Source organism: Danaus plexippus, chromosome 24, assembly GCF_018135715.1.
Source record: "Danaus plexippus chromosome 24, MEX_DaPlex, whole genome shotgun sequence".
Lineage (NCBI taxonomy): Eukaryota > Metazoa > Arthropoda > Insecta > Lepidoptera > Nymphalidae > Danaus > Danaus plexippus.
Genome location: NC_083552.1, coordinates 3,862,593 through 3,878,595, shown reverse-complemented (window position 1 = coordinate 3,878,595; position 16,003 = coordinate 3,862,593). Strand labels below are relative to the sequence as shown.

At 34.0% G+C, this 16,003-nt stretch overlaps 1 protein-coding gene across 1 annotated transcript; it reads right to left on the bottom strand.

Annotated features, from left to right (window-relative positions):
- Positions 1-241: 241 nt before the first annotated feature.
- On the bottom strand, positions 242-3,387 carry LOC116776017 (facilitated trehalose transporter Tret1-like). Its single transcript, XM_032669106.2, has 3 exons — positions 3,223-3,387; positions 2,128-2,266; positions 242-1,788 (listed from the first exon to the last, which is right to left on the bottom strand). The coding sequence occupies exons 1-3, from the start codon at positions 3,256-3,258 to the stop codon at positions 518-520; spliced, it is 1,446 nt and encodes a 481-aa protein (XP_032524997.2). The 5' UTR covers positions 3,259-3,387; the 3' UTR covers positions 242-517.
- Positions 3,388-16,003: the final 12,616 nt, after the last annotated feature.

The window sequence follows — 16,003 nt, the reverse complement described above, 5'->3', positions numbered from 1 at the left end:
TAATGAGCCTCCATCCACAGCTTGACATAGTTTGATCGGACATTATCTTCGAGACTTTTTAAGAAACTAATGATCTTCACCTACTATGTTCTTAAGTAACCTAATAGCTATTTGATATAAACAATATTTGTTCCAGGTGTACAAATAAAAGTTCTTTTTGTGTATATGTATTTAAAATATATTTTATAACATCTATTATTAAATAATAACAATAAATAACAACTAACATAAAGTTCCTTATAAAACATTTTGTATATTTAATTACAAGTTTGTAAAGAAAAAAATATTAGTGTTGTTGAGTGCAATCAGCTGCTATATCGTCACCATTTGTTTATTGAACATAACACAGACACAGAGTTATTTAAAATTTGTTTAGACTTAACAGTATTAATATAAAGGTTTTCGACACGTAGAGATGAAAACAATAAAGGTCGAATTTAGTTATTATATGCAAAGTAAATAGAGTAGACCTCATATTTTTTAAGTCATTCCAAAAATTATTGTTATATTAATTCTTTTAAATTTTTTCTGAATCTTTCAAGAGTTGATCATTATTGTACGGATAAATACCATCACGTTTCTTGATACCTTTTAGTTCATCTTCAATTTCTTGAAGAGTTCTGTCCTTTGTTTCAATTAAAATAAAATATAATATCACAAAACTAACTAGATTCAGTGTAGCGTAAATAGCAAAAGTACCGTGGACCCCGGTATGCTCCATCAACATCGGCGTGAATTTCATAACACCAGCATACAATAACGTAAAAACTATACCCGTCGTGCAAAGTCCAGAACCCTTATGTTCTATTGGGAAGATCTCGCTGACGATAGCAAAACAAGTTGGTATAACCCCAGCGTTGACGACAAAAATATTAGTTAAAATAATAATTGGAGCCAACCATACATTAATACTTATATTGAATTCTGTTCGAAAATATGTCACTATACTTGTCAAAAACATTAAAATTACTGATATTGCTCCAAATGTAAACAAATTTTGGCGCCGTTTAAAAGTAGAAACGATGAAACAGGAACATGCCAAAGCTACTACTGTAAGCAAATCAGACCCTATGGTACAATATGTTGCAATAGATGCGTCACCAGTTATATCTATAACAATCTGAACAATATAAGCCAAAGTATAGTATCTTCCACAGCAGTCTATAATCAATGTTAATAAATTGACAACTACAAATGGTAATAAATAGTCTTTTCGAAATATTTTCAAAAATGTTGTTTTAAAGGACATTTTGTTTTTTTCTTGTGTTCGCCGTTCCATTTGGGCAGATATAATAGCTTCAAAATCTTTTTTGACTTCTGAACCTTCACCGTGTAGCCATTTGTAAGATTTTTCACATTCAGAATACCTTCCCTTCATTGCTAAAAAAGGAGGACTCTCCGGCCAAAAAAACGTCATAAATATTGCTATGATGTTCGGAATAATTGCAAAAGCAGCAACTTGTCTCCATGTCCAGAATAGTCCCATGGAGTGGCACATTAATGAGCCAATAGCAACCGAACCTTTCTTTAATGTTATGAAGTAACCTCGTCGCTTGGCATTACAGTATTCTGCTAGCGTTATTATAGTGACATATACTCCACAAATTGATAGACCTTGGATCATTCTAGCTGCATATAAAGCTGCAATATTATTAGCTAACACAAATACTAGAAATCCTACTCCAACAATTGCATTAATTCCTATGTTAACGACTTTTCTGCCCAATGATTGCAATAGGAATGGAAGAAGGCAGAATCCAATAACCCCAGAAAGACCTTGACTTCCAGCTGAAATAAAAAATGATATTTCTTTTTTCAATTTATCGATTAAAAGGTCATGTCTTGAACCTAGAAATTTATCACTTAAAATATAATAGAAACCTGCTTTATGATATCACTCAAAATATATGCAATGCATAAGTAATCAACTTATGTCACCACAATAGTTAATACTAGTCTAATCTATCTGGCAGCATTATTTCCTAAGTCGAAGGTTGAAATGTCGATAAGTTTTATAATAGCTATACAATTTATTTTAATATTAATTAATTAATGGAATGAGCTTGATTTGGAGACAAATATAAAAAATATATACCTACACATTAATTTAAAGTATAATACGCTTACCAATCGAGGACGCCTGATCATTGGTAGCTCTGATGTCAGTGGTATTTGGAGACAAAATGGCGGCGTTCAGTAAAGATGGAAATGACAGCATAAACCCGGTATTTATAGAATATGATAAGTCCGCAAAGAATACTAATCCCTGGAATAATGAAAAGTAATGAATTAAGATTGAAGTAAGAATTAATTGTGATATACTTTTTTGATTTCAGAGATTGTGGTGAAATTCTCATATCAAACATTTAGAATAACAGTCTCAGGAATTTTTTTCTATTTTTTTTTATTTTTATAAAGGATATAAATAATATATTGATAATGATAGTATACCAAAAAGTAATGTTCTCTGTATTTAAAAATATAACGTAAGAAAATGATGAAGTACGACACGAGACTCATATTATATTTAAATTTGTCTTAATACCGTCCGTTTATATTTACTATTCATAAGTTTTTTTTGGCGTATTCTGTTTGCGATTTCCAGTCCGTACTGGTTCACATAATGAGATCTAAGATTTTCGCGAGTATTCATTTAAATGAAACTAGTATTATTCGGATTTACTACGCGGATTTTATTATTTCAAAACTACATAATCCCGACGTTTTGGTTACTTTGCAGCAACCGTGATCACGGGCAGATTCATAAGTTTGGTATGAAAATTGTTGTATAGGGATAAACACAATTAAATAAAAGATATTGCCCTTTTGCAGCTAATTAAAAGAAATAAAAATCATTCAAGCACTATATAGTCAGTTTTCAGGGTTATTTTTTGGAATTTTTATTTTGTCATATTCCTAGTACTAACGAATATATATCAACCTACTCGTGTACTACTAATAAAAACTAAAATTGGGGCTCATCTAAAATAAGTCATTTTTGATTTCTTATAAAAATCATGACTTATTTTAGATGAGTCCCAATTTTAGTTGCTATTAGTAGTACACGAGTAGGTTGATATATATTCGTTAGTACTAGGAATATAACAAAATAAAAAATCAAAAAAATATTCCAATAATATTAAATTCATAAGAATAACTAAACATACTGATTAACTTAAACAAAACACCAAATAAAATATAAAATGATTAAAAGTTTTTTACCTGTCTCCAAAAGTAACGGTCACTTAACAAACTCATTATTGATAATAACAAATCTTCTATAAGTTTACAAGAATAGATATTTCTTAAATTACTATCTTATTTATTTTACCTGCATAAGGTGTGAAAATATTTTTAATGTTAACACAACAAAGGTAACTCGTTACAAATGGTCTAATAACTCTAAGCATCTGCTAAGTAATACAAATTTATCGACGACCTTCGCAAATAATAATATAAAAGACAGGAAAATTTTATATAGAAATTAATAAATTAAATATTTGTTTAGATGTGAAAAGAAAAAATTCAACAAAAAATTAAATACCTTTTTTATTTTATATTTTTTCTCTTTTTATTTTTTACTCTTAAAAAACATGAAGTAGATTTTGATAAAAACACTTTTGAGCATTCGATAACCATTTTTAAGAAAGAATGCGGACAGCTCATCTTGACCAACGAACAAATTTACGACCATTTTAATGGCAGATGTGCCAAGTGCCAAAAAAGTCAGACTATATGGGGTCCTGACGCACAAAAAGCTGAAATTCCTCGTGTCGACTTCCACGGCATTCCACCAATGACAGAGGAAATAAGTTGTCCGATTAAGAGAAAATAATCTAAATCTGTACCAGGACCCGATGGTATCCCATATTGGTTAAAAAATGTTCATCGATTCGTAAGTAAGAAAAGGTTTTTTACCCGGGATTTCTGGATGCCTAGAAAACAACTCTTTGTTGTAGGAGAGTTTAAAAGATGCTAGATAAAGCAAATTACAGTTTGTTGGATAGACTTTAAGAATGCGTTCGGGTTGAATCATCATCAATTATTGCTATTCGCGCTAAAATGGTATAACTTTCCAAAACTAGTTAGTGATATGATCGCGTCATGTTACTCAAAATTAAATTTTTCTATAATGACTAAAGAAGGCGTTTCAAAAACTTTGAGTTACGATGTAGGACTATTTCAAGGCTGTTTTTTATCTCCAATAATATTTAATATCGTTATTAATATTTTTGTAAATAAACTAATAAGTAACGAGAAGAAATGGGGTTTAAGGTTAGTAAGAAATACACAGAATCTATCTCTGTTTTTAATTATACAATTATACAATACAAAAGGAAACTCTTTTAATTATAATCTATTCTCTTTATCTCTAAAGATATCTCTTTTTATTTTTTATTTTACACTATTAAATTATCTAGAAATTTTAGATATGCATTGAAATTAAACATTGCTATAAATTTATTACTTTTTATCCTCACAATAGCAATGAAATCATTTAAATAGAATGGTAAAAATACATTTTTTTTTGTGGATTTTCAAGCGCACATTACAGTAGATTTTTTCCTGTTTTAGATTATCTCAGCGACTAGTATTCGGGTGAATACTGATAATATAGTTTCTAGTTATCAATGGGGATTTCTCTCTTGATAATAATGATTACGTATGTATAGACAACTAAACAAATTGTTTGATTTATTGGACTAAACAATTGAGTGATTTGTGTGCATTCACCTTTATTATTTGGGTTAATTTTATACAATAGTGTTTTAATCAACTATGACTGCGTAATTAGTCTATCATTATGTAGTTTTGTTTAGTATAATGTCTTCAAAAGTTACTAGATGTAGTTTTTTTGGAAATGTGGATATATTTCTAAAATAATATTTTAATACCATAATTTTCACTAGTTATAGTGGTCAATAGTTAAAATTCTTTATTTACTCGCGGAACGAGCCCAAAGATTAAAAAAAGAAAAGCAAAGTTAATCAAATATTAATTGATAAAGTAGATCTCAGTATTAATTACGTAGAAAGTTACCCTTGTTGGCAATACTTTGTTACAAAAGGCCAAACAGTTTTTCTGTGTTAAAGGTTTTTGGGTCCTAAAGATCTTTTATTGTTCCTAACTTTTTATTAATATTCTGACCAAATGTGCACAAGTTTTTAAAAGTTTTTTTTTCATCTACGGTATCATTTATTTCAAAATATATTTCTGATTTCAGGTATCACAGTTTTTGATAAGCTCTGCTAATTCTTACAAGGTCATTAACAACTAGGTCCCAAATATTTCATGAAAATCGTCAGTGGAATCCAATAATATGTGATCAGATTAGTAATTTAAGTAAAATTATTGCTATAATTGGGGTTTAGTGATGCGTAAAAAAATATTCCTGTGAAAAAAACAAAAAAAACTGATCTATGACAAATAGCAATGGAGAATATAATCATTATTTTTGTCAGAAACTTTTTATCTTTTTAACCATAACACAAAATTACTCAAACTTTAAAAAAATATTCAGATTTCTACTAGTTTTTCAGATTTTTACTGTTTTAGTTGTTGAAGAAAAAGGAGGGGTGAGAATAAGAAAATGACAGGAAAGGGTGGGAACAGGGAAAGGGCTTTCTCACTCATCGAGCGAAACGCAGTTATTAATGACTACTTCCACCGATCTTCTCTGAGAGGGTGGTACTATACCGGTCGAGTCAGCCCATGTTTGAGCTGTAGTTATTTGACCACAGCTAGGCTTCAGTACAGAATGGACTCTTTTGATAAGGAACTAGCACAATCTCTAAATCTTCAAGCCATTTCCAAGATCTTTCCAGTCTATCTGCAGAATACATCTCCTTCAAAACTTTGGTTTGGAAAACATTATCCATGTTACAGCAGCAATTACAGCTACTTACTATCAGGGGGTTTTGATGTGCATGAGGCGATTTCCGGAAACAAAATGCTATTTTCCACGGACTGGATGAAACTCCTGACACTGAGACACATTCCATCATCAAATCTGTGCTATCTGAACGCATGAAGGTGCCTGGATAGTTTGAAGAGTATGGATGTCTGTCATAGACTTGGTACAAAAAAGGACAAGCCCCGACCTATTCTTCTGAAATTCTCAAGTTGCAGAATTAAAAACATTGTCTGGAACTCCAAAACCGAGCTGAAAAGTAGTGGTTGCATTCTGTCTGAATGTGTCACAAAACCAAGGCAGAAAGTTTTTTTAGGTTTCACTTAAGCATTTCGATACAAACGGAAATATAGTTGTCATCTTGCCCGATAAAAGCAGAAGAAAGATTGCCTCCCACGGTGAGCTGAAAGACTTAATTGAGAAGGTCCCTAACGGTGCATCACTAGTAGACTAACATTCTCGACCTCGTCGTGTTCAGAAAGTTAAATAATAATGTTTCTGGCACTTTCTTTTCTTATTAACAATGTTGTGATATTTGTTCAAGTGTTTATGTTGGTGACATTTATATGGTGATTTCTATGTGATAGTTCTATCAAGTTGTGTTTGGATATTCGTAATCAAAACTTTGTCATTGCCACTGTGTACATGTATATAGTGTTTGTCTTTTTTTTTTAATTTACGAAGCGATGTGTAAATGAAAACTTTATCTGAATTAATTTAATATTTGTTTTTATAGATTTTAATTTATTATTTTTATAATTTTATATTTTTTTTATAATTTTATATCTTATGTGTGATAGTATATTAAATATTGATAATATTGATATATCAGAAAATTCTGATACTTCTAAAGTCAACGGTATATATAATAGTAGCCTGTTTTTTTGTTCTGATTAATATTTTAGCTGATTCTTGTAATTTTTTTAACATTGCACATATAAATGCAAAGATTATTCCGGCGCATTATACCGATCTTCTGGAATCTTCTAGCAACACACGTGTCGAATGCATTATGGTCTCCGAGTCATGGCTGAAACCTTCTCTTCCCTCCTTTCTTAAAAAAATTCTTAATTTCACCCTCGTACGTAATGAAAAAACTCTTAAAAGAGGCGCACGAATTTGCATCTGTCTTAAAAATGACTTGTCCTTTCATAATATTTCTCAATCTCCAAACTCTGTTTCTGAACCTATTTTAGAGTATCTTTTTGTACAAGTTGATGTCTTCCATATCAAACTTTTGATTGGTGTTCTATATAGTCCCTCCTCACACGTTAATTATTTTCTTTCTTTACATTCCCTTCTAGACACACGTTCTCCTTCTTCTAATTACCTTATACTTATGGGAGATCTGAACACCCGCTTTATCAAATATGACCACAGAGCGCAATAATTAAAATCCTTGATATCATCTTTTAATATTTAAATCTTTCCTCTGTCATTCACTCAACAACGCAACTCACTATCTTCCAAATGCAGGATCTTCTCATCGCGATCTTATTATTGTATCGCATCCTGAAATTGCTGACCTCAATTTCCCTAGTTACAATATACATACCATAAGACGTAAACGCCGTACAATTTTTCACCTTAGTTTAAAATCTGTTAATATAAATGCCCTTATGTCTGACGCACGGTGTATAGATTGGGCTCCTCCTATACAATTCTTCGAGTATCGAGGAAAAAATGAACTGTTTCAATTCTGAAATTTATAAACTATATGACGTCCATGCTCCCATGAGACGTATACGAGTTAGGCATTATCCCACAGCTTGACTTACTCCAACTATTAATTCCTTAATGGCCAAACGGGAAAAAGCCAAACGTAAATTCAGAAAGGGTTAGTCGCTTGATAACCATGCTGCCTACAAAAAGCTGCGTAACCTCTGTAATAGAATTTGTAGGTATGCAAAGCGTCGCTATATCTTCTCCTCTATTTGCAATACTTCAAGCTCACAAATGAAAATCTCAATTGTAAATCCTTCCAAAATACTAACTTAAATGAATTAAACAATCATTTCTCCAATCCTCCGGTTTCTTTGTCTTCATCTCGTAAGAAGTATTCTTTAATGAAACTAGCTTCCGCCTCTCCACTTAATCGTAACTCTGCTTTATTTCCCATAATAACAGAAGAACATATCAGGAAATATCTTTTATCCATTTCTTCCAAAGCTATGGGTTTTGATGAAATCAGTGTTGGCATGCTTGTACCAAAACTCGGCATTGTCTTACCTGTATTAACTCATATTTTTAATTTTTCTTATGTATCAGGAACATTTCCTACAGCTTGGAAGTCTGCTTACATTATCCCGCTACCTAAACTGCCTAACCCGACTTTCTCATCTCACTTTAGACCTTTCTCTATTCCCTTTCTAAAGTTCTTGAACTCATTATTTATAAACAACTTCTTGACTACGTCTACCACAATAATCTCCTTAGCCCCTTTCAATCCGGTTTTCGAGCCATCATAGTAACAGTTCTGCTTTACTGAAAGTAACAGACGATGTCCGATACGCTATGGATAACAGGAAACTAACCATATTAGTTCTCATTGACTTCAGTAATGCAGTCAACGCGGTTGACTTTGATATTTTATTAGGAATCCTCTCCTCTCTCTCAATATCTCCAGCTGTTATTAAATGGTTTCAAGCTTACCTCGTCGGTCGCCGGCAGATGGTGAAATCCGAAGAGAGCTCCTCTGATTGGAATGTCAAATATGCCGGGTACCACCAAGCTGCATCCTCTCTCCATTACTCTTTTCTATATTTACAGATGATATTTCCAAAACCATTTCTTCTTCCTGCCATCTCTATGCAGATGACTTGCAGCTCTATAGGCATGTCCCACCATCTACACTTGAGGTAGCTATTGAGACTATTAATGAGGAGTTGAAATCTATACATAAATGGTCAAAAGATTTCGGTCTGCTAGTGAACCCAAACAAATCTCAATCAATTATAATTGGAAGTAGACAAATGTATAATAAATTTAATTTTGACATCTTGCCTTGTATATTGTACGACGGGGTTACAATCCCATTTCTAGATCGGTTAAAAAACTTAGGACTATTAATGGATTGTCATTTGTCGTGGACAGCTCAAGTGAATGAATTAAGTTGAAGAATTCACCTTACTCTACATTCTTTTAAACGTCCGCAAAACTTCCTTCCTTTTAAAACTAAAATTATTCTTGTACAATCTCTTCTTCTTTCCTTACTCGATTACGGTATGTTTGTTACCTAGATGTCACTGATTAGCTGTTCAATAAATTAGATCGGCTTTAGAATTTATGCATCCGTTTTATTTTCGGCTTGCGTAAATACGACCACATTTCTGAATTCTGCAGTAAGTTAAAGTGGCTCTCCATTTGCTTCCGCCGGAATATGCAACGCTACTGTACAATATGTTCAAACATTCTTTTCCTCCGTACCTACTAGAGTGTTTTAAATTTTCCTCCCCCAGAATCCTTACTGATCGCTCTTGTGTTACACAAAATCCTATTGATACCCCCTCCTTTAATACAATTTTTTTTCGTATATCCTTCTCTGTCCAAGGTGCACAACATTGGAACTCACTCCCACCTTCTGTTTACAAAGAGAGTCCAATACAATTGCATTTAAACATCAACTTAAAGAGAGATCTTCTGTCTCTTTTACCTTCTGATATGTAATGTTTATATATTTATACTATTTTTATATATTTTATGTGTATATTTATGTATATATATGAAAAATATCAACATTTTCTATTATTATATTATTTTTTGTATGCTTATATATAAATCTCTTTATTTTTTTCCTTTTCTCTTTTTATTGTACCTACACCACATTTATTATCTATTTCTATCCTCTATCAAAAGGATTTTTGGTAGAGATCTCTTTTAAGAGATAAGTTATGCTTTGTCCATCATATTTCTTTTATGATTATGTAACTATTTCTACTCTTGGTGCATAAATAAATAAAATTGAAATTAATAAATAAAATCTGACATATGTTTTGTTCATGGAACAGTTAAAATTTACTATTTGAATATTGTATTTATTTAAATTTTTAATATCTTAATTTTTCCACACCTTTATATGAATATAAACCCAATGTTCTTTATACTAGGGTACGGTTCGTTTTAAACATTCCTTAAGGCTCAAACTGGAAATCTAGAGGCCGAGTATAATCTAAATACTCCTCAGTAGAAACTAACCTTAAAGAAATTTACACATGAATGAACATTCAACCGTTCGAATGCATTCACTCTAGAGGCGAAATACATAAAATATGTCCAATTCAGTAACGAAAATGTTAAAAAATATATATTGAGTGATGAAATAAGAATTGATATTAAAAAAATATGATTTAAGGAATGATCTTAATTGTTTGTTTTTGTTTTGTTATCTTCTAAAATTGTTTTAATTTGACGTAACAGGTACTGAGATAATAAAATTTTGAACCAAAACCATAACAAAATCAACATATTTACGAATGTTTGACTTTGACGGACAAGGGTGTGATCGAAAATTTGAAAATTATCTTCTAATTAAAAAGTTATAAAATGTTGGCTCAACTAGATGAATTAAATAATCTCAAAATTTTGTTTTTAATTAAAATGATCTATTTATACACGTGTTAACCAACATCTACCGAAGATGTTGTATTATGAGTGGGCAGTATATTATGCCTAATTCACAAATTTGAGAGAAAATTTGATTGATTGCTTGAATGATTTACGACCAATGAATTTTCATTCAGTGTTTCCACTTTGTATCTTGGAAAACTTGGCATCTACAAGTCCAGAGTAAACAACTGTAAGATTGAATAATAGAGACCAAGTCACAATACCTGAAAATTTTTAGCTAAGTTGCTTAATCTTATCAAACTGAAAATTGGGGTTTTTTCTGGACGAAGCTTGGATCTGGGTATTCAATTTTATTTATCAAACGCTATAAATCAACGGATCAACGCTATAAACCTCGAATATGTGACCTAAAATATAATAATTTGATTACACTAAATTAACAAGCATTTTAAAACGTACAATCCTTAAATTAACAAATATATATATATAAGTTTTTTTTTTTAATGAAATTATTCTGCCGGCATCCAGAGCGGTACGCCAGAAAATTAAGAAATGGTTTGCGGTAGATGATAAATAACAAGACCAAGGGACAGACATTCACATCTCGTCTGCCCGTGATCACGGTTGCTGAAAAGTAACCGAAACGTCGGGAGTATGTAGTTTTTTAAAATAATAAAATACGCGTAGTATAATCCAAAAAATATTAGTTTTATTTCAATGAATACCCCACGAAAGCCTTAGATCTCATCATGTCAGCAATATTTAAAGCATTGTAATAATATAAAACAGTGCTTAGAAAAGAATTAATAATGGTGTTTCGACTCTAAAACAGTTTTTAAAAAATGTGTAAATGTCAATAGGCTTGGCAAAAGCAGAGCCTGTTATTAAACAGTTCTCTGTCAGACAGGAGGAACAAATCAAAAAGCACATCAAGCGGTCGAAAATAAATAATAAAAATGGAAAGCAGAAAAATGCAATAACATGAAAACGTTAAGCTTTTCAAAGGGAAAACGTTTGTTAGGACAACTTTTGATATAGCTTTTAAAATTTTCCGAATCGTTTGAATTAGAAAAATTGGTGTGTCGACTGAAACTATATGCAAGGGCTATCAAGATACAAGATAGGTGAAATGAAGAAGGAATACGTATTTGATCAAATAATTTCAACAAAGATTTTTATTTTTAGATTTTGTTCAGAAAATTAAAATTATTAAAAATTGTTAAGCCACGTAGCTGGTCTTTCATAAGTTTTTTTCAAACCAATAATGGAAATTTAGTGTTTGTATTTTAATCTTATTTATCATTTAATATTTATAGTATAAATCGTTAATCAAATAATATGAAATAACTAACTTGTGACTGCAGAACTTTTAATTGTTTTTGTGGGTCCAAACAGCACCAATCTACTACTGAATTGGAAGTCAATCTTGCTACTGGTATCACAAACATAAATATAATGCTTATTATATCTTTATTGTATCTAGTATTTGTTTGTCCTCAAAACGGAATTAACAAAATATTGAGTAAATAGTGGCCATCGCATGTTTTAAAAAAACATCTTTATTTAGGACTTGAACTAATTAATCCTTCGAGACAACACATCAGTCTGTACATACTCGTATACTATAAGTCTGTACAGACTGTATATATCAATTCTGAAATTAATTAAAGTAATATCGGCGCAAACTGTAGAATATCAAGATAATTTTGACCACGGAAGACATGAAGTAGGTAAAAAACCTTTTGAGTATTCGAAAATCATTAAAAATAAACAACGCGAACAGCTTATCTTGACCAACAAACAAATTTACGACCATTAAGAGCATATACGAAAGTGCCCAAAAGTGAGACTATATAGGCATCCAACATGAATTAATGCTATTCGCATCATTTTACTGAAAATTAAAGTTTTCTATAATAACTAAAGAAGGCGTTTCAAAAACTTTGAATAATATTTAATATTGTAATTAATATTTTAGATGATAAACTATTAAGTAACGAGAAAAAATGGGCATACCGGTTCAAGGTCAATAATAAAAACACAGAAACCATCTCAGCCTTCGCTGACGATCTCGCAATACTGACACGTAACCCCAAACACTGTGAAGTACTATTGGATGAAGTGGATAAATTCTGTGAGTGGACGGATGGATTGAGGTCAAAACGAAATAAATGTCATTGTTTGTATCTCGCTAGTTGGAATACAATATATACCTCATACGCACCGGAATTGTCGTTAGGCGGTCAATGCTTTTCTACAGCTACCATCAACGTCAATAAGTATTTCGAGCTCACTAACGAACTCACTCGGTACAAGTGTGAGCGAGAGGTATAACAGCTGAATCTCTCTACAACCTACTAAAAAGCTCGGGCCTGTACAGAACTAATATCAATTCATTTTTAGAACGTATTTTGAAAATAGCCCTAGTAGGTTCGTTTTAAATTTTGTTAGCTAGAGAAAGAAGAGCTTGGGCGGTAGAGTCGAGCGTTTAATGGGCGTTAGATAGAGGCCCCCTAAACCCACACCTTTTTTTTTTTTTTTGATGACGCAGGGAAACTCTTTTTACGAGCCGTCTCACCGGCCTTGGTGGGGCCGGAGAGGATGTGTGAGACTCGACCTGGGCAGGCCCCTACTCACTAAAACCACTGCGAAAGCCATCGGCCGCTATGTTGGTGCACCCCGGATCTGTCAGCAACAGGGCACACCAGCGACTGGCCGGTCCTGGCAAAGACCGGACTTACTCCCTCGGAGAAAGGGGGCGATCCCGGCAATTAGGATCGCCCCGACGACGCCGGGCTTTCACAGGGGCCGGGTTACCAGCCCGACCCCAGCCCGGAGTGCAGGGGCGCTATTGGAGGCGTTGCAAATATCGCCTCCGGCGCACCCCCGTCCGTCGCCTGCGGAGGGAGGGTGCATCAGCCGCAACCTCCCGTTCCCGCTCAGATGCCTCCTTCGTGGACATGACCGTCTCACAGAAGGAGGACACCGCCATCCAGGACCTGTCACTCTCAAGCATCTTCTCCACGACACTCGAAAGCGACAAGCCCACTCCGCCGAGCGCCGCCACAAGCTCTTGGCGCTGCGCAGCCCATCTCGGGCACACCTCGAGGGTGTGCTGGGCCGAGTCCACCGCAGCGCCGCACTCATGGCAGCCCCCTCCCGGCTCTCTCCTGGCCACCCGACACAAGTAGTCACCGAAGCAGCCGTGCCCAGTGAAAACTTGCGTCAGACGGAAAGTGAGGGGTTTGCGTTTCCGCCTCATCCAACGCTCTAGGACCGGACGGAGCGCAGCCGTTGTACGTATACCGTACGGCTGGCCCGCCAGGTCCTACCCCACTCGCGCATAAGGCGCGACTCCCCCTGCCGGCGAACCGCCCGGATCTCCTCTGACGAAGGGTTCTCTCCGAGAGCTCTCCTACCCGAGATGTAAGAGAACACCTCGGCGAGAACCGACGCCACAAGATCCCAAGGCGGATCGCCGGCAAGAGCCGTCGCTGCGGCCCAGGAGACCGTACGGTACCCCCTAACCACCCTCACCGCGGGCGCCCTTTGCGCTGAGCGCAGAAGGGCCTTGACCCCGCGGCTCATCGGGCGATCAGCCCAAACGGGAGCACCGTACGTGGCTATACTCCGACAGACCCCAGAGTATAGCCGCCTGCAAGCTGCGCTGGGACCTCCGAGGTTCGGGAGGAATTTCCCCAGCGCACCTGCCGTCCTCATGACCTTCGGCCCCAACTCCCTGAAATGGGGCACGAAGGTCCACCCTCCGTCAAGGGTGAGCCCCAGATATTTCATGGTCGGGCTCACCCTGACCCTCCCTCCTCCTATGAGGAGGCCCTAAACCCACACCTGGGTCGCAAGTCCCAGGCACTGTTTAAGCACTTCTCCCTGCAACGCGATGGACCCGGCACCCGCACGGGGAGTCCTTGAAATGCTGAGAAGTTTCGTCACTTTTAGAACAATTATTTTTATTTATAGCCTATTTGTCAAACAAATCTTTGACCAGTTTTTGAATTATTGCCGATTGATCCGACTTTGTGATAAATCATTTAATCTGTCCAAAAGTAATTGAACTACAACACAATTCATAAATAAATTATATTTTCGAGTTTACTTGAAAACAGATTAAATCTAATTGATGATTTCGGATATGTAACCATTAACGTTATGTTTTAGAGAAAATAATATTATTTTAAATATTTTATATAAAGTAATATAAATTGATCTGTAACTAGTAGATTTGTAACTAATTATCTGATTTTCCCGTCCCCCTCTGATTCTCAGATTTGCAAAAAAATAAGAAAAATAATAAAAACTAAAACCTATAGGTAATATAATTTTCTTAGGAATAAAGGTCTGCCTTTTTGCGATTAAACAAAAGCTTTGTCTTACTGCTGTTACTCAAATTAAAGACAATGGTACTTCTTACTTCATTTCTGAATAATACTTTTTACATCAGTTGTCAATAATTTAATAAATTTTGTAACACACTATAAATCTGAAGGTTAAATTCTTGAGGACATTTTCTTCTCAAACATAGTAAAAGCGTATGGACGTATAGTGCGGAATGTGAAATTAAAAATATAATTTATAACTTTATTCTATTTTAATTAAACTAAACGAAGGGAAATTCCGTATGGTCGTCTTTGAGCTCCAACTAGCATATTAATGGTGCAGTGCCCGTAATACAAGTATTACGGTGTCACACCTTTGCTGGGAACAACCTTCTGTTCTGTGCAATGTATGTATTAAGTAAAATTCATTTTACCTCGTTAGTTATCTGTTCGGGCCAGTATTGAAGAATATTGACCAAAGAAGAAGTTTTCATATTTTGCTTAAATTTACGTTGAAACATTTTTTCTTATACGATCATGAATAAGGATTTATAGAAAACAATAAATCAATTATCAGTGTCTAATGATGAGATTTTAATGGGCATACATATATTTAAATAAAACTGTGGTTTTCAGATGTAGGATGATGTATAATGAGGCGATATTTATGCGAATATTATTATATTTTAATAAGGCAAAGGTATGACAATGATATTCAGACGAACGCATGTTGACAACTAAACGAATTAATCGTTTCACATATCATCTGCCAGGTGGCACTACTCACGTAACTTCGTACTATCTTAACATCAGATTTACTATGAGATTTTTACTATGTTATATTTTATTTTACGCTTTCTCTATTTTGTAATAAGCGTGATCAACTGTCTTCTCAGTTGCCGATGCTATCTGGCGATATTTTTTTTTAATTTTCTTTAATGGTAGATAGTTAGACACAAGTTAAAAAAGATCTAATAATTTTAGTACATTTGAAAACCGACATGTCCTTCATAGACCTCCATTTAAACATAGTATTACCATTGATAGCGTACTAAAGATTAAAGGATATTTTAATTATATGTATAGATATGAAATCATTCTTGAATTTATCAATATTAATAGTTTTCGGGTTTATTTTTTGGTACTGCATTTCTTTGCCAAAAAAAATATGTGTATGTCTAGACCTAGAGTG

Coding starts and splice junctions, on each gene's coding strand:
- LOC116776017 (XM_032669106.2), bottom strand. CDS start 3,258: ATGAGTTTGTTAAGTGACCGTTACTTTTGGAGACAG. Junction 2,267..3,222: donor ACCGTTACTTTTGGAGACAG/GTAAAAAACTTT, acceptor TCATTATTCCAG/GGATTAGTATTCTTTGCGGA. Junction 1,789..2,127: donor TGATCAGGCGTCCTCGATTG/GTAAGCGTATTA, acceptor TTTTTATTTCAG/CTGGAAGTCAAGGTCTTTCT.